At 62.4% G+C, this 17,880-nt stretch overlaps 2 protein-coding genes across 5 annotated transcripts in view; one reads left to right on the top strand and one right to left on the bottom strand.

Moving 5' to 3' along the window:
* Positions 1-5,002, bottom strand: part of HECTD3 (HECT domain E3 ubiquitin protein ligase 3) — a 15,608-nt gene extending 10,606 nt beyond the window's left edge. For 2 of the 4 annotated variants that reach the window (XM_073357903.2, XM_073357904.2), the window contains exons 1-2: positions 4,452-5,002; positions 861-1,021 (exon numbers count right to left, since the gene is read on the bottom strand). In XM_073357903.2, coding sequence (XP_073214004.1) covers positions 861-1,021; positions 4,452-4,772 — 482 coding nt within the window. In that variant the 5' untranslated portion in view covers positions 4,773-5,002. Of the gene's footprint in view, positions 1-860; positions 1,022-3,505; positions 4,204-4,451 lie in introns of those variants that run through there. The other 2 variants (XM_073357906.2, XM_073357905.2) reach the window with 2 other exon arrangements.
* Positions 4,940-17,880, top strand: UROD (uroporphyrinogen decarboxylase). The gene is made up of 10 exons (XM_073357907.1): positions 4,940-5,181; positions 9,795-9,907; positions 10,221-10,300; positions 13,131-13,193; positions 13,301-13,498; positions 13,954-14,115; positions 14,473-14,610; positions 16,358-16,458; positions 17,116-17,182; positions 17,568-17,880. Exons 1-10 carry the CDS (start codon positions 4,955-4,957, stop codon positions 17,730-17,732), a joined length of 1,314 nt encoding a protein of 437 aa, XP_073214008.1. The 5' UTR covers positions 4,940-4,954; the 3' UTR covers positions 17,733-17,880.

Below are 17,880 nucleotides of genomic sequence, written 5' to 3'. Positions count from 1 at the left end.
GGAAGGCCTGGGAGGAAAGACGGACCACTTATTGGGGCACTAGCCTGGGACAGGGAAGGGGCCAATCCCTGCTCTGCCACAGACCCTCTGTGCACAAATCTTTGTGCGCCTGTCCCCATCTGCCTCACCGGGGGGCTGGGAGGGGCTTGGATACTGCCGGGCGGGGGGCTGGGAGGGGCTCGGAGAAGGTAGCCGGCTCCCCTCTCCACCAAGAGCAAAGATCAGCCTCGGTTTAAACCCACTGCTGCCCCCCGTGGAAAGTGATTTTTTAAAGCCAGCGTTATTTCTCCTGCGGCTGCGTCAGCAGGTCAGAGTTGGGCCCAGGTCTGGGGCCCAAGAGACCAGAGCTCTGGGCGGGGCTCGGCGAGCTCTGTTAGCCCCTCTGGGCAGGGGACAGCCTATGCCAGGCCCGGGGCAGCAAAGTCACCCCGGAGCTCAGGAGAAGCCTGCCGCAGGGCCTGTTCCAATGGCTGTGGCCCCAGAGAGGAACGAGGTGGCGGGCCGGCCGGCCTGGCCTTGCGAGGCCGGCGAAGGAGATGCCTGCCACTGGCAGCGCTGCCCAGACACAGGGCTCCCAGCGGGGGGAGTGGCAGGCTCAGGGGGCAGGTGGTCACTACGTCGGACACACACAGCCCTGGGGAGCTGGGATCAGAACCCTGGTCCCCAAGTTTCCCTGCACACAGCTCTGGCCTCTGGCAACAAGCAGCCCTTTATCTCCCCTGTGAGTCGGGTGCTAGAGGATGACGCCCAACACAGCCTGGGAATTGCCCAGGCACCCAGCCTCCTCAAGCAGCCACAAGGAGACACAAGCTGGTGGCGCCCGGACCAAGCCCAATGCCCCCAGAGCCTCGTCCCCAGACCTGATCACGGGTTTATAATCGACCCCAAACAGCTGCTGCTGCCTCTGGATTCTGTCGGTGGACTCGACCGGGACCAGCCGGTCCCCTCCCTCGGCATGTTTGCACACCAGGATCCAGCCTTCCTCCAGCTCACAGCTGCCCTTGTACTCCTCCAGCTGCTCCTGCAACGCAAAGCACGGCCCGTCAAGGAGCCCTTCGCCCCGGCTTCACACAGCGCCCGCGGCCCTGGGGGAGCTGGCGGTTGGTTTCTCGGCTCCGGTGCCCACCACGACAGGCTGGCCACCAAGTCAGAGATCTGCTGGCCAACAGGGACGTGCGATCACCTCGTCTGCCCGCCTGCGTCACCGCTCCCTGCTCCCCACACCCGGCCCATCCCTTCTGGGGCAGCCAGAGCCAGCCTGTTCCCGACCGTGATGGCGAATCCACCGCACCTCTTGGTCTGTTGCCCACTGGTCCGTTCACCCGCCCGGTAAAACGAGCCCTTTCCTGGTTGGAATTCGTCCGGCTTCAGCTTCCAGCTGCCATCGGGCTAGAGCCAAGAGCCCTCGGCTAGCTGAGCCCTTCTCCCACAGAGAGACTTAGCACCGCCACATGGCTGGCAAACCATGCCTCCACCCCACAGATCCCCTCAGTTCTGCACCCAGTGAAACAAATACCCCCCCACGCTGCTCACAGGCTTCCAGGAGTCCTCCCCCATCCTCCTCCATCACAGGCCTTAGAAGGTTCGGGGACTCCCCTCCACCACAACCCCTGAGCCTGGGGATACCCACCAATGCCCCCACCCCACCTGCCAGCCACCTGATGAGCCTGATCAGGCTCAGAGGGTGGTTGCGGGGGCCCTCCTCAGCGGAGAGACAGTTGCCCTGTGATCTTCTCCTCTGCCCCTCGCAGGGGGACACTGGATGCACACAGGGGCCATCCCCGGGCTGCGGGGCTACTGAGAACCCCAGCAAGCCAGGCCCCTTCGGACTTTTTTGCTAGCCAGGAAAGAAAAATAAAAAGCCAGACGCCTGGTGGAGCCAGGTCTGAGAGCTGTACGTCCTAAGGCCCAAACCCCTGGTGTGGTTCCCTTCAACTCCCGCAGAAACGCTCCCCTTCAGCCCCAGAGCTCCCTGCGCACCCCAAGGCTGGTGCATTGTTTTTAAAGAATGGGGCAAAATCAGGATATAATGGAAACTATAACTGTGGCTCAACTCCATGCCAGGAGCCCCGAGACTCTCTCCTGGGCCTGGAAATCACCAAAGCCTTGGGGACAAACACACTCACTAATACCCTCCCTCCCGAGGGATGGTGAGCAGCGATCACACCCCCGGGCCAGCAGTCTCATCTGCTCTAGCGTGGCAGAGGATGCGGGCACCAGGGGACGTGGGTACCAGGGGACGCGGTCTGTGCACACAGGACACGGTGTGAAAGTTGGCGGGACAAAGGGTATCTAGGTGCTGGCTGATTGGCAGACGTCCCCCTCAGGCCCGCTGCTGGGTCAAGGCAGTCAACAGAGGGCTGTGACGGGCGTCAACTCCTAGCAAAGACGGGGTGTTGTAGCGAAGGGGGGCTGGATGGCAGGAAAGCACCATCTAGGCAAAAACACCGGTGCAAGGAGGAGCCGTGTCCCGCGGGCATTACACTCGGGGTTATTCCGGAAGAACTAGCTCGTGCCACGCGCCCTCGGTGCCCGCTATGCCAGGGTTAAGGCGGAAGGGCCGTTTGGAGCCGTAAAGCAGCGCACGGCCGTCACCGCACAGGGGTACGGAAAACCACCCCGGCCAGCTCCCTGCCTCGGGCGCGCAGGCCGGTGGGAGAACGGCTCGGCCCGGTGAGCGAGGGAAAGCCCGGCCACGCCTAGCTCAGACGCTTTAAACGCAGCCGGCGCGGCAGGTCAGTTACCAAGGGCCAAACCCACCCCGGCTGGGGGCGGCTGGCAGACAGGCCTGGGATGGGGGTTCCAAGCTTAGGGGTGCCCCCTAGGCACGGCCAGGGAATCTGGATCCAGGGGATCGATCACCCCGTCACCCGCAGCCGGTCAGCCCCAGGGTCCGGCTCTGGGCCCAGCTCTGAGGCAGTTGCTGCCCATGGGAGGGGCGGTCTCAGGGCTGCGTTCCCCAACCTTTAACCTTGTCATCAGCGGGGAAGCCAGGTGGCTTTGACCCCACCCATCAAACCAGGAAGTGGCTGTCTGATTAAAGTCCCACAGCGAGGCCCACATCCAAACGCCCCCGACCTGTGGGGCACAGACCCCAGCTTTGTCACCTGCCCTCTGCCCGCCTGCCCCACAATGGAAACGCTGCACAGCGCCGCCACCCCCCCCGCCCCAACACTCCTTACAACCGACAGCCTGAGGCCTCGGCCCCCTGCGCCCAGCCTGCCGCCAAACCACCCGGGCAGGAGCCAGGCACCAGCGTCCAGTCCCTATGCGTTGTAACCGCAGAGATTCAGAGCCCGGGACACAGCCTCGGCCAGACCTAGAGCCCGCCCCGAAAGCGCCACGCCTGGGGGGCTGGCAGTGGCTTAGACACCACTAAGGGGCCAGGCAGTGTAAACGCACAGAATGGATACCGCATGGACTAGTGGGAGTCCCTGTGTCCGGCGTCTCTCCCCGTGTCCATCTGTGTCCGCCTGTCTCTCCCATCTGCCTGCCTGTCTCTTACTGTGTTCTTCCATCTCCCCTCTGTGTCTGTCTGTCCGCCTGTCGCTCCCATCTCTGTGTCTGTCTGTCCGTCTCTCCCCATGTCCATCTGTGTCCGCCTGTCTCTCCCCATGTCCATCTCTGTCCGCCTGTCTCTCCCATGTGCTTGCCTGTTTGTTCGCCAGTCTCTTACTGTGTCCTTCCATCTTCCCCTCTGTGTCTGTCTGTCCGCCTGTCGCTCCCATCTCTGTGTCTGTCTGTCCGTCTCTCCCCATGTCCATCTGTGTCCGCCTGTCTCTCCCATCTGCTTGCCTGTTTGTTCGCCTGTCTCTTACTGTGTCCTTCCATCTCCCCTGTGTCTGTCTGTCCGCCTGTCGCTCCCATCTCTGGGTCTGTCTGTCCGTCTCTCCCAGTGTCCATCTGCGTGTCTGTCTGTCTCTCCCTACGTCCATCTGTGTCTGCCTGTCTCTCCCATCTGCTTGCCTGTTTGTTCGCCTGTCTCTTACTGTGTCCTTCCATCTCCCCTCTGTGTCTGTCTGACCGCCTGTCGCTCCCATCTCTGGGTCTGTCCGCCTGTCTCTCCCCATGTCCATCTGCGTGTCCGCCTGTCTCTCCCATCTACCTGCCTGTTTGTCCGCCTGTCGCTCCCATCTCTGTGTCTGTCTGTCCGTCTCTCCCAGTGTCCATCTCTGTGTCTGTCCGCCTGTCTCTCCCCATCTGCCTGCGTGTCTGTCCGCCTGTCTCTTACTGTGTCCTTCCATCTCCCCTCTGTGTCTGTCTGTCCGCCTGTCGCTCCCCATGTCCATCTGTGTCCGCCTGTCGCTCCCATCTGCCGGCCTGCCCCCCCCCCGGGCCCGCCCGCCTGCCCCCCCCGGCCCCTCCCCGGGCCGGCCCGCCTGCCCCCCCCGGGCCCCCCCCGGGCCGGCCCGCCTGCCCCCCCCGGGCCCCCCCCGGGCCCGCCCCGGTACCTGGCACAGCTTCACCCACAGCCCCTGGCTGTTGCAATACTCCTCGCCGGTGGCCAGCACGCACGTGCCCTTGCGCAGCTCCACGGCGAGCCTGGCGAGCTTCTGGCCGGCGCGGCCGCGGGCCGGGCTCCCGCTGACGCTGAGCAGGGAGCGGCCCGAGCCGGCGGCGGCGGGGTCCCGGCACAGCTTGTAGCGCACCCGGCGGGGCACGAAGCAGAGCGCGGCGGGCAGGGGCCGGGCGCGGGCGAAGCAGCCCACGCACTCGGCCAGGCAGCGGATCCGGCCCAGCAGCTGGTGCGGGGTCTCCGCCGGGGCGCCCATGGTCCGGTCCCGGCCCGGCCCGGCTCGGCTCGGCTCGGCCCCTCCTGCCGCTGCCCCGCCCCGCCCGTCACCGCCGCGCTGCGGGGGTGGAAACCCTCAGACCCTGCCCCCGCCCCGCACGGGGAGCGGCAGGGAGCTGTTTCCCGTTTCTGAAGGCGCCGCTACACCGGGCTTTACGGTCGATGGCCGCGCGCGCCGGCAGGGCCAGGGGCAGCCCTCCGCCGGCGGCGGGGTCTTTCAGGCACCCCGCGGGGCAGCCACGGCTCCCCCCGCCCCCGCCGGGGGCGCGGCCTGAGCAAGATGGCGGCGCCCGCGGGCCCCTCGCGGGGGCGTGGCGCCGCGCTGGGGGGAGGGGGCAGCGGAGCCCGGGCGGCGGGAGCAGGAGGATGGAGGGGAGCAGCCCGCTCCGGTGAGTCGCGGCGCCGGGGTCAGGGGCCCCCCGGGGCTGGTGCCGCCGCCGCCGCCCGCGGGGGCCCGTCACGCCCGGCCCGGGTCTGGGAGAGCGCGACTGGCTCCGCGCGGGCGGGCGGGCGGGGGGTAACTACCGGCCCCGCTAAACGCCCCCCCCACACACACCCGGGCAGCGCCCCCGGGGCCTGGGCTGGGCCCGTCCGGCGGAAACCGCGGCGAGCCGGCTTCACCCCGCGGCGAACGGCCGCTCCGCCCCGCCGGGTTCGCTCCTGGGCCCGCCCGGGCCCGGCTCCGCCCGCTGTTCCTGGGCCCGGGGGTAGCGGCTCCCTCGCTGCTTCCGGAAGCTGGTCGCCAAGCGGGTCCCCCCCCCTTTCCCCGGGAACCCCCCCCCGGGTCACCCCCCCCTTTCCCCGGGAACCCCCCCCCCCCGGGTCGTCCCCCCCTTTCCCCGGGAACCCCCCCCCCCGGGTCGTCCCCCCCTTTCCCCGGGAACCCCCCCCCCCCCGGGTCGTCCCCCCCTTTCCCCGGGAACCCCCCCCCCCGGGTCACCCCCCCCTTTCCCCGGGAACCCCCCCCCGGGTCACCCCCCCCTTTCCCCGGGAACCCCCCCCGGGAACCCGTCCCCCCAGCAGCATAAAGCTCTCCCGCTGGCATGGCGCGGGGTCAGTGTCGCTCGGGGGGGGGGGGCGGTTTCTTCCTAGCCCTGAGCGGTGCCAGTTGCCTTGGGGGAGGCTGTCGGGCAGACACCGCCACCCCCTTCCTCTCAGCTGTCGCTTCACGACGGGCGTTAATTTAACTAACACGCCACGACGGCGAGACTGTAAACTCTGCCCTTTCTGTCTTGTCTACGGTACAGCCCTATGTGAGCGTGAAAAACCCGCCCCCGGGGACCGCGACACGGGCGTAATTCCCTGCTGTCTACAGCCCCACGTCGGCGGGAGAGCTGCTCCGCCGCTATAGCTACCGCCTCTCCTGGAGGTGGATTCACGGCGCCGGCAGGCGAGCTCTCTCCCGCCGGCTTAGAGCGTCTTCATTAAATCGCCACGGGGGCGCGGCTGTGCTCCTGCGATGGTTTAGGTGTAGGCTTGCCCTAAGCGAGGACGATCAGTTGGGACCCTATTGAAACTTTAAAGGACCAGCCCTTTAAAGTGTTTCGTTAAGCCTGTGGTTGCAACTAGCACTTGATCAGTATTAATGAAAGACTAGAGAACAGAGCTGTCTGAAGGATGGAAGTTCTGGTCTGAGAAGAATTGTGAGATTTGGTCAGAAGGAAAATAAATTCCAGAAGAAAATAATTATTTTGGTTGATAAATGTTACATGTTGCAATACACAATACATGATCAACATTTCTGCATGCCGTGGCCGACACCGGGGGAATTGCTTTCCGTTTTTTCCTGAAGTAAAATTCTGGTAAAATTGCCCGATTTCTGCAAAGTGTTTTGATTTTGACAGTGCTGTATCTTCCCATGGAATATGGTTCCATTCAAGTTCCTTTGGCTTTACTAGAGAATCTCTCTCTCGCTTTTGGATTTGCCAGCACACTCTGTCAGCGCCATGAGCTATAGTTTCCGCTGCTTGTGCAGACCTTTCACACCACCGTAGAGAGAGGAGAAAAATCACCTAGACTGAAGAAAGTTATTGGCAGTGGGAACTCGGAGACAGGTGCAGTAGCTGTAGTTACACAACTCAACATTAACTAGGTTGTAAATTGGCAGTTACACTTGCAAAGTTACTCTGCGTACTCTGGTCGCACTTAGCACAATGGAGTCCTGATCCTGACTGCAGCCGCTAGGTGGCTAGGAGACTCTGCCTGGATTAACTGAGGCTTCCACCATCAGTTGTAGGTTTAGGGAATCAAGTTTCTTGGTCTGGACTTTGCCCAGCCAGCCAGCTGTGCCCTATAAGTCACGGATGTATTTTTTCAAAAATATACTGTATAAAACTGAAGCCAGTGCAGAAACCCAGATTCCCCAGGAGCACCAACAGAACTTTAACTGCAAGACTGTGATGCAGGTCTGCCCCCCGTGCTGCTGCATGGGCTGGGTTTGCGAGATCCTATCTTCGCTCCATGTGCAACCCAGTCAGGGGGCCTAGTTTCCACATGGCTGGCCCCTGCCTTGCTTCTAGCATAGTTCATATGGAGTGTGGTTGGGTCTGGTAGCTGTAGCAAAAAGGGGCCTTCAGCCTATGTGATGAGACACCAAGCCAAGGTCTGCCCCTTCTGCCAGTCTCTGGTAGCTGGCCAGGTGACAATAGAAAATGCTTCCCTTCCGTTCCCCTGACTGTAGGGGATTACAGCCCTACTGTCCTAGGCCTAAACTCCTCCCAGGCCTGCACAGCTGAGATACAGCCTTACCGCCAGCTGAGTGGGAGTTAAGTCCACATCAGAGACGCCCCTCGGTGGAGCCCACCGTCCCCAGAATCTCCCCAGAGCAGCTGCTGCCTCTGATAACTTAATCAGCGCTGTCTCTTTGTGGTGCTCCCTAACCGCACATTGTCTGTGCAAGCGATGGATGGGCAGGCGGAGCCGGGAGAACAGGAAGGTGGCTCAGCAGCCCCGCTCCCACCTCCTGCTGGCTTTGTCCTGCACAGCATGCAGCTAGAACAGAACGGGGCAGTGATGGCAAATGTGACCGCACTCTCAGTCAGTTAAAACGTTTCATCCGGGATTATCTGTTACCACCCCCAAGAGCAGTTTAATGCCTCCAGAGAAGGCAGCAGATTCCTACCGCAGCCACCAGCCCTTGGGGCTCTTTAATGGATCAAAGGGAAGCCACACAGAGTTCTCCTTCTAGCCTGGGAGGAAAACCAGCTACAGCAGCCTATGGGGAGGGAGCTATGCTGTGACCAACGTCCTTCAACTGAATCCTGGCAGGCTCTGTGGGGCACTTATAGGCCATGTGTAGGGCAGTGACCCTGGTGTTTTGGGCACCTTTCCCCAGTCAGTGAGATGTGAGGAGTGTCGGGGCCCGTGCGAGATAGTGCAGAGCGTCCCTGCCTGCTTCTGCAGTCACTGTGTGGTTGGGACGTCCTGGCTTTGCCGCAGGTATCGCAGGGAGCCATGAGGGTGAGACACGGGACTGGAACCCAGGAGATCCAGGCAGGTCTCCATCGTTCTGCACCCACTTCCTCCTCGTACCAGTAACGGGATGCTCCTTGCTGGATATTTGTAGAGCACTTGGAGATCTGGGGCTGGTAGGGAGTGGGATTCTAGGGGGTGAGAGGCAGGGACTGTGAAGTCCCAGCCCGTTGTCGTGCATGAGTAGACAAGCCAGATCCTACATCTCTTGGGATACTACACCACTGACCTTCCCGGCCTGGGGAATGCCCAGTTCCCTTCCCTGCCGCACCCGGCCAGGACCGCTCCCCTTAATGTGTTGGAGGGTGTTAACCTCCTTTCTGCTGTCATCCCAGCCATTAGCCAGTGGGGAGGGACTAGCCCGAACCCTGGAGCGCAGAGAGCTCCCCTCCCTCAAGGAAGCAGTTGTCCCAGCGAGGTGCTGCTGCCTAGCCCCTGGCAGCCTGGAGAAGCAGGACCAGCAGCCGGCTCTGGGCCAGCAGCCAGGGCTGACAGAGGAGGGCTCTGACTCTCCTGTGGGTCAGGGACTCTGTCTCTCTCCCCCGGAGCTTGGGCTTGCATGAGCAGGGAGCAGACAGGAAACCTTCCCTGGGTGCAGAGTGGCCTGTGTCAGCCTCCTCCTGGCTGTGGGAGTGCGGGCAAGGGGCTGACAGCCCCCTGGAAAGGAAGAGCCGGGCTGGGGGCTGCACACAAACCCACCAGGGGAGTAATGCAGTGTGAGGAGGGGGTCTGCAGGGGCTGTTACCAGAGCAGCAGAATGAGGAGGTGCAGGGACCCTGTCCTGCATCACCCCAGGCAGGGCTGTTGGCAAGTTATACTTGGCATCTGCATGTTCCCAAAGCGCTGAGTAAATGTCTGCTGCCCCCCAGGCGGAAGGCAAGTGCGGGCTGGGGGACCGCTTGCCGGGCTGGCCTCAGCTTCTCTAATCTCCACCCAGAAAGAGGAATGATGGGACAATGACAAGGCAACAGGCTTGTTCCTCACCTAGGCTGCGGGGCCTCCAGCAGGTCCTTTCTCTGCCAGGGGGGTGCGACCACAGGCCCGGCTCACCCCCTCCCAACCTCCTGCTGCAGCTCCAGGGAAGCGCCCTGCCAGGCTCCCTCCTGGGCCCAGGTCCCTCCTTTATAAGCACCAGCTGGGACTCAGCCCCAATCGCAGCTGCTGTTCAGCTCGTTCCCAGCACCTGCCTACTGGGCTACTCCCTGAGCCTTAAAAGGGCAGACCGCCTTGTTGCAGCAAATATCAGCCCCATTTTACTGGTGGGGAAACTGAGGCACGGAGGCAGAGGTGGGCAAACGCACCAGTTCCCAGCCCCGATGTGGAGCATGGTCCCATGCAGCTAACGCCTCAGACTCCAGTGGGTTGGAGGGTCAGCTCCTGTGATTTCCCTTTGCCCTAGGGGTGGGAGTAGCCAGGCTCTGCAGCTCTCTGTGGGGGAGCGGTCTCCTGACCCCACCCTGCTCCTAGGGGATTGGTCTCGGTGATGCTGGGTCTGCTGACTGCCTGCCCCCACTCCCCCCCCTTGCTTTAGGCCCCAAGACTTCCCTGCGTTGAAGAATGACACGTTCCTTCGAGCAGCGAGAGGGGAAGAGACGGAGTACACCCCAGTCTGGTGCATGAGGCAGGCTGGCCGATACCTCCCAGGTGAGTGGCCAAGGCACAGGGTCCAGGAAGGTCGGGCCAGCACTCCGGGCAGGGCCCTTCTCCTACTTGGAGCAGGGGTGCCTGTCCCCGTTCCCCCTTGCTGGCTGGCACTAGCTGAGTTGGGGATCGCTCCAGGAGCAGGGTGGCAGATGGAGCCAGAGGCTCAGCTTAGAGTACTGGGCAGAGGCCAGGGTAGCTGAGGGTGCTGCTGGGACCTCTGTGCCATGTTCCCCTTTGCCTTCCTGGCGTGGTGGGGCTCAGGGCCCCCCGGGGATGCCCTCCCCAGGGCCTCACCCAGCTGATCTGCTTGCAGAGTTCCGGGAGACCCGAGCTGCCCAGGACTTCTTCGCCACCTGCCGAAGCCCGAAGATGTGCTGCGAACTGACCCTGCAGGTGAGCGGCTGCTCAGCGCCTGAGCTGATGTTCTCCCCAGGAAGGGCTTTTCTTCACTGCTGCAGAAGCCCTGCGAGCTCCCCCGGGAGTCTGTCACAGCACCGATTGGGTGCCCCCCTCAGCCCACCAGAGGGAGACGCTGTCGTCCTGCCCAGGGTCGTCCTACTCACCCCGGGCTGAGACACGTGTGACAGCTTGGGGAGGCTAAGCACCAGACCCCCACCCTCCTGCCAGGCTGCAGACCTGGTTTCCCTGATGGAGAGCCCATGTGCGCCCTTCCTTAGCCTGGTTTCAGAGTAGCAGCCGTGTTAGTCTGTATTCGCAAAAAGAAAAGGGGGACTTGTGGCACCTTAGAGACTAACAAATTTATTTGAGCATTGAGCTTTCCTGAGCAAAGTGAGCTGTAGCTCACGAAAGCTTATGCTCAAATAAATTTGTTAGTCTCTAAGGTGCCACAAGTCCTCCTCTTCTTCCTTAGCCTGTGAATTTGTCAGGGCCGGGGCCGGGGCCAGGCTGACAGCAACCTGGGGCCTGCTGGACGGCTCAAGAAGATCTGGACAACCTTGAAAACGAGTAATTGAAACGGGGTACAATTTAACAGTGCAAAGTGCAAGGTCAGGAACTTAGCGACTGACAAGGAGAATTTTTGCTATAAGCTGGGGATGTATCAGCTGGAAGTGACAGGAGAAGACAGACCTGAGTGTATTGGTCTGTGACCGGGGTCCTAGCAGGGGCCAGCTGTGATCACTCAATTAGGGTGAACTGCAAAGAATGGGGCAGACAATCCCCATAAAGCTGGTGGATATTCCAGTACTCAGATTCACCAAGGCAGCATAAAACAGCTTCTTTATTACCTCACTGGTTACTCAGAAGTCCAGACAACACAGTTCCCTCAAAGTGATCCAGCCTCAGGCCTCCATCCAGGTACCCATGTCAAATATGATGAAAATTTCTGTAAATCTTATTTCATCGTATATAAAAGAAAAGGTTCTCCCAATCCCCAAGGATCGGACACCTCACCGCCCAGGTTATTGAATGTTCCAGATCTTACCCAGTTACAGGCTACAGCCAAGTCTTATTGACTAAACTAAAATGTATTAAAAAGCAGAAGAGAGACGGTAAGGTTAAAAGACGGTAAGGTTAAAAGATCAATAGACAGACAGACATGAGTTCAATTCACTTAGGTGCAGCTTCATAGCAGAGATGGTGAGCTTCGTATTGCAGAGAGTTCTTTCAGAAATAGTTCATAGGTCATAGTCCGATGCCCAACTATCATATTCAGGGGGTACCAGCATAACTGGGACCTCAGGCTTGCGACTCAAACTTCCCCCAATGAAGCCTAAGCAGATCTGAGATGACAGAATCAGGACCCAAGGATCTTTTATACAATTTCATGTCCTCTTTGACAAGCTGGGGTCGCTCAGGGAACAAAAGGTCATTAGGATGATTTTGGAGGAGGTCCATCACTGGTACTTAGCTATAGAATTAACATAAGGCCATTTGCTTGTTCCTCCAGCATTCACAGTGTATTTCAAAGATGAATACCGAGATATCCCGTGTTTACAATTGATTTAAATGCTAGGATCTTCTTTTGACCTCTGACTTATCAGAATACAGCATAGGCAAGGACTGTGGATTACATTGTGGACCCTACTCATAAGTATGTAAATACACAAAAACACAAACATTGTCTCCCCACATGTCCTTTGAGGGTTATTTATTTTGCAGGCTGTTTAACCCTTTCTAGCCATGGTCATTCACAGGAAGACTATGAGCCACCAATGTGATGTGGTTGTGAAAAGGCTGATGCAGTGCTGGGGTGCATCTGACAAGGCGTTTCCAGTAGAGACAGGGCAGTGTTATTCCCATTGAACCAGGCACAGGTGAGACCTCACCTGGCATACTGGGTGCAGATCTGGTGTCCCACGTGTAAGAAAGATGAATTCAAACTGGAACAGGTGCAGAGCAGGGCTACTAGGATGATCCGAGGAATGGAAAAACCTACCTTGAGAGGAGACGCCAAGAGCTTGGCTTGTTTAACCCAACCAAACACAGGCTGAGGGGAGATCTGACTGCTCTCGATAAATACATCAGAGGGACAAACACCAGGGAGGGAGAGGAGTTATTTAAGATAAGCACCAATGTGGACACAAGAACCAATGGCTATCAACTGGCCATCAACAAGTTTAGACTTGAAATGAGATGAAGGTTTCTAACCAGCAGAGGAGTGAAGTTCTGGAGCAGCCTCCCCAGGGGAGCAGTGGGGACAAAAAACCTCACTGGCTTCAAGACAGAGCTGGAGAAGTGTATGGAGGGGATGGTGTGGTGGGACTGCCTACGACGGCATGTCGCTGATCTGCGACTGCTAGCAGCAAATATCTCCAGTGGCTGGAGATGGGACACTAGATGGGAAGGGCTCTGTGTTACTACAGAGAATTCTTTCCCAGGTGTCTGGCTGCTGGGTCTTGTCCATATGCTCAGGGTCCAACTGATCACCATATTTGGGGTCGGGAAGGAATTTTCCCCCCGGTCAGATTGGCAGAGACCTTGGGGGTTTTTCGCCTTCCTCTGCAGCCTGGGGCATGGGTCACTTGCAGGTTTAAACCCATGTCAGTGGTGGATTCTCTGTAACTTGAGGTCTTTAAACCCTGATTTGAGGACGTCCGTGATGCACCCAGGGATCAGGGTCTGTTACAGGGGTGGGTGGGTGAGGTTCTGTAGCCTGCGATGTGCAGCAGGTCAGACGAGAGGGTCACGATGGTCCCATCTGGCCATAAGGCTGCTGAGCTCCATGTGTGTCCGGCGCTGACTCTGACTCTGTTCCCTGCAGCCGTTGAGGCGATTTCCTCTGGATGCTGCCATCATCTTCTCTGACATCTTGGTGGTGCCCCAGGTAAGGGAGGCAAAGGTCTGCATTGCTGCCCCCGGGTTGGGGGGCTGGATCCCCTTGGGGGCTGGTGGGCGCCCGCTCCTTCTCCTGTCCCGTGTTTGTCCCCCAAGGCGCTGGGCATGGAGCTGGTGATGGTGCCCGGCAAAGGGCCCACTTTCCCAGAGCCCCTCATGGAGGTGGAGGACCTGCTGAAGCTGCGGCAGAAGGTGGACGTGTCGGAGGAGCTGGGCTACGTCTTCCAGGCCATCACGCTGACCCGGCACAGCCTGGAGGGCAAAGTGCCCCTAATTGGCTTCTCCGGGGCACCGGTAAGAACCGCCCCACCCCGGCTCTGGGAAGCCAGGCACGCAGTCCCACTGGGCTCAGGCTGCCTCGCTCGCAGCCCCTGCGGGGGGTCGCGCTGTGTTCTCTGGAGGATGCTCCCAGGGCTGCAGCTACTGATCAGCCTGCCTGGGCGGCCGGGAGCACAAGGGGACGCTGGACTGGAAATGACCCTGCCTTTAGCGCGGGGGCTGTTGGCTCAGAGGCAGATCCAGCCGGTACCCCCCTTTCTGCACTGTCCCCCGGGACGGGAGTGAGGGCGTGTGCATTCCAGCCTAGCCCCATGCTTCCTCCATCTCAGGCCAGCCCTCGGGCGAGGGGCGACTGGCTGTCCCGGTGAGGGAGAGGCCCAGCCAGGCCCCCAGCGGGGTGTTTGGGGGCAGGGTGGGACCCACTCTCTTGCTCACTCTTCGTGCCCTGCCGACTCTCCTTCCTCGCCCAGTGGACCCTCATGTCCTACATGATCGAAGGCGGCGGCTCCAACACCATGGCCAAGGCCAAGCGCTGGCTGTACCGGCATCCCGAGGCCAGCCACCGCCTGCTGCAGCTGCTGCGGGATGTCATCGTGGAGTACCTGGTGGGCCAGGTGGCAGCCGGCGCTCAGGTGCGCCTTGTTCGGGGGGGACTCATGGGAACAGTGCAGTGGGTGGGGCGGGGAGAGCTTGGGGGTCCCTCGGGCAGCCTCGTGGAACGAGACCTGCCAACGGGGTGTCACCGGGGGAGCCTGGCAGTAGGTTACTGAGGTTCACGGCACCGTGGGGGGCAGAGCCCTGTGGCACTCCTCACCCGGAAATGCACAGCCGTGGGGTGGGGGGTCTTACTGCTGTGTATCCACTAGGGGTTTAGACCAGTGGAGTTGGGCGGGGAGGGGCCCCTTCTGGACTGGGAGACGGGGGCCCGTTCTGGACTGGGAGCGCTGGGAGCCGGGGGCTCTAACCTGATGTCCCTTTGGCTCCGGAAGGCGCTCCAGCTGTTTGAGTCCCATGCCGGGCACCTGGGCCCTGAGCAGTTCCGGGAGTTTGCCCTGCCCTACGTCCGGGACATTGCCAAGCGTGTGAAGAACAAGCTGCAGGCAGAAGCGCTGTCCCCGGTGCCAATGGTAAGGAGGGCGCTGGGCCTGGCTGGGCACTGCCACTGAGGGGGTTTCAGAGTCGCTGCTCTGGGGCCAACCTCGCCCCCAGCTGCCCCAGCCTGCAGCAGGGCTGGGGCCCGAGGCAAGTGGGAGGGGCTTCCCTTTGGCCCCGCCCCTTGATGGGGAGAGCCAGCCAGAGCTCTGCTCCCTGAGTGCCCTCCACCAGGTGGGTCCCTGGAGCAGGTTCCCCAGCGACGACAGGTCTACGCGCAGGGAGAGCTCCCAGCCCAGGAGGCTCCTCATTGGTGTGGGGGGTGGTGGGGAGGGCATCGGGGCTGCTGCTGCTTTTCCACCCCAGAGAGGGGTCTGGGTGGAGGAGGGCCGGGACTGCCTGACCCCGGAGCGCTGGGACTCTCCAGTCCCATCTCGGCCGGCGGCTGGTGTTGCAGGCTGCGCAGGAAGGGGTTAAACCCAACTCCCCCATGCGCCCAGTGGGGCAGCAGCAGGTGGGTGAGGGGGCCTGAGCCCAGCAGCCAGGTCTCCTCGCTGCCCTGCTGCAGACAGGCCGTGCCCTCCGCCGGGCAGCCCTCCGCCAAAGCGCTGTGCCAAGGTAGCGAGTGCCCAGCCCACTACTGAGGTGGAGCTGCCATGGGGCTCCAGGGCACCCAGGCCGCAGGGCCAGAGCCGGCGAGAGGGGGAGGAATGGACACAGCCCGGCCCCTTGGCAAGGCAAGCGCCCAGCCTCCTGCGCTTCCTGGAGCCCCGCAGGTGCCCCACTGCGGCGCTGGGCATGAGCCGAGCCCTGCCCGGCCCATCTGGCTGAGATCCAGCCAGCCAGCGCCTCCCCAGCCCCAAGGGGAAGTGGCCCGCCTGCCCGCCGCTCTGATGGACTCCCAGGCCCTCTGGGGCCAGCTGTGGGGCAGTGTGCTGGGGAGACACCGCACGGCCCGACAGCTTCCCGCAGCCCCCCTCGCTGCTGAGAGTGTCAGGGGGGTGGCCCCTGTGTGTGAGGGCAGGTGCCTGCGAGGATCCCGATGCCCAGTAGGCTCAGGGAGTAGGGAGGGGAAAGGCCACGAGGGCTCCACCGTTGCCCGCAAAGTCCTTCCCAGGAGGGAGCAGGCTGTGGCTGGGAGAAGCCGGCTGGGCTGGAGAGCAGGGACCTGGGCCAGGGAGAGCAGCAGTCTGCCCCTGCCTGCGGGAGCTGGCCCTGGGAAAGGGGGAGCGTTTACATCCCAGCAGGGGCACCCCTCTGAGCAGGCCAGCAGGACAGTGCGTGTGCCCGGGGCTCTGGGCACCACCCTGCCCCCAGGTGACACCGGGACAATCAGTGCATCACGTGCCCTGTTCGCTAGCCCCACAGCCACCCCGCTCCTGGAAAGGTGCCCCAGGACGTCAGCACCAGTGCAAAGGCCCCAGCCTGACGGCACGCACCGGAGGAAGCAGCCGCGGCGGCCAAAGGCAGAGGGCTGAGCTGGCGTGAGCCGACCAGCCAGAGGGGATGCCCTGGAGACGGCACTGGCTGGCTCCGTGGACCAGGCTGTTTCTCTGGGGTGCCTCAGTTTCCCCAGGGGAATGGCAGCACCGCTCCCCCTGAGGGCTGTGGTGAATGTGTAGAAGGGACTCCGGGTCACAGGCCCCAGGACGGCGTAGGGCAGGGGAGCTCCCACTCTGCCACGGCCGCCGGTGGGCAGAGGCTGATGCCGCGTCCCATTGCACATGGCTCGGGGCAGAGCCAGGCAGCTGAGCCCTTCCCCCGCGTCTCTCCCCCTCGCAGATCGTCTTCGCCAAGGACGCGCACTACGCGCTGGAGGAGCTGGCCCAGGCTGGCTACGAGGTGATCGGCCTGGATTGGACCATCCAGCCCCAGGCGGCTCGGTAAGAGATCCGCCCACTGGGCGACAGCCAGGCCTGGAGCCGGCAGCGGGCTGGGAGCCGGAGGGCAGCTCCTTGCCCCCGGGGCCAGGTAGCATCCGCGGCCCTCGGTCCTGCAGCCCAGCTGCCCTGGGCATGATGCCAAGGCCCTAGGGACACCCCCGGGGGCTGGGACACCGTCCGCTCCGAGGCGACCCTGGCTCTGCCATCGCCTGGCTCCACTGGCCTGCCCGCCCCAGGATGCTTGGCCCCTCCCTTCGCCGGCACACGCGGGGCCCAGCGGTGCCCGGGGCCCCGTCTCAGGGGAGCTGGGCTGGGGCATGCTGCGCTGTAGCTGTGCAGGGAGAGGAGAGGCATTTCCACCCAGGGGCTGCGTCCCAGCCGCCCCCGAGCTCCCGGGGGCTTCGCTGGGGGCCAGCCCCTGAGAAGGGCCTGTGCCGAGCAGGTCAGCTAGCTGGAGGGGCGGTGTTGTACCAGCCCTGGTCGCTAGGGACCCGATCTGTGAGCCCCGCCACCAGGGAACCAGCCGGGGAAATAGCTGGTGCTTTGGAAGATCTGTGGCCCAGCAGGGACCGGACCCCTCCGGGGCGGGGGCGGGCAGGGAAGTGGCACCATCTCTGAGCCAGGTGCAGTGACTTACCCGCTTCCTTTCTGTTCCAGAGAGCGGACGGGTCACCGCGTTACCCTCCAAGGGAACCTGGATCCCTGCGCCCTGTACGCACCCAAGGTAAGGGGGAGGCCGGCCAGGAGCTGGCAACCCTGGGTTCTAATCCCAGCACCGACACCACCTCCCTTTGGGGCAAAGCACGTCCTCTGCCTCAGTTTCCCCAGATGCACAATGGAGCCAGTGTCCAACTCCCAGGCACTTGGGGAAGGGGAGTGAGAGCCAAGTGCTTGGGAGAGTCACCCGGGCTTCCGGGGCTGAGCCCAACAGAAGGGGGAGCCTCGGCCCAGGTGTCTGGCACGGGAAGGCAGCTGGATTCGATCACCCCACCCCAGGGCCCCAGCTCCGGTGCAGAGTAACAGGCCTTGGTGAGGGGACCGGGGCCCCGGGCTCACGGTGGGTGAGCACCCTGGGCCCCGGGCTCACGGTGGGTATCCTGGGTTGGCAGGAGAAGATCGGGGAGCTGGTGAAGAGGATGCTGGAGGGGTTCGGGACCCAGCGCTACATCGCCAACCTGGGCCACGGCCTGTACCCCGACATGAGCCCCGAGCACGTGGGCGCGTTCGTGGAAGCTGTGCACACGCACTCCCGCCACCTCAGCACGCCCGACTGAGCCCGCCCGGGCCCCTGCCGGCGAGAGGACTGCACGGCGCCGGCCCAGTGAGCGGCAGAGCAGGGGCGCGGCTGGCGGCTCCGCTGTCTGGGCGTGGGGGTCTCAGCCGGGCTGGCCTGGGCCCTGAATTAAAGCTCCTCGTTTCCCA

Source organism: Lepidochelys kempii, chromosome 8 (assembly GCF_965140285.1).
Source record: "Lepidochelys kempii isolate rLepKem1 chromosome 8, rLepKem1.hap1, whole genome shotgun sequence".
Classification (NCBI taxonomy): Eukaryota; Metazoa; Chordata; order Testudines; family Cheloniidae; genus Lepidochelys; species Lepidochelys kempii.
The sequence above is the reverse complement of the archived record's forward strand: the minus strand, read 5'-3'. Positions and strand labels throughout refer to the sequence as shown.

What these genes read in the sequence shown, in the direction of transcription:
- UROD (XM_073357907.1), top strand. Translation starts at nt 4,955, where the DNA reads ATGGCCGCGCGCGCCGGCAGGGCCAGGGGCAGCCCTCCGCCGGCGGCG. An exon ending in ACATCTTGGTGGTGCCCCAG is followed by an intron (nt 13,194 to 13,300) that starts GTAAGGGAGGCA and finishes TTGTCCCCCAAG; the next exon opens with GCGCTGGGCATGGAGCTGGT. An exon ending in TTGGCTTCTCCGGGGCACCG is followed by an intron (nt 13,499 to 13,953) that starts GTAAGAACCGCC and finishes TTCCTCGCCCAG; the next exon opens with TGGACCCTCATGTCCTACAT.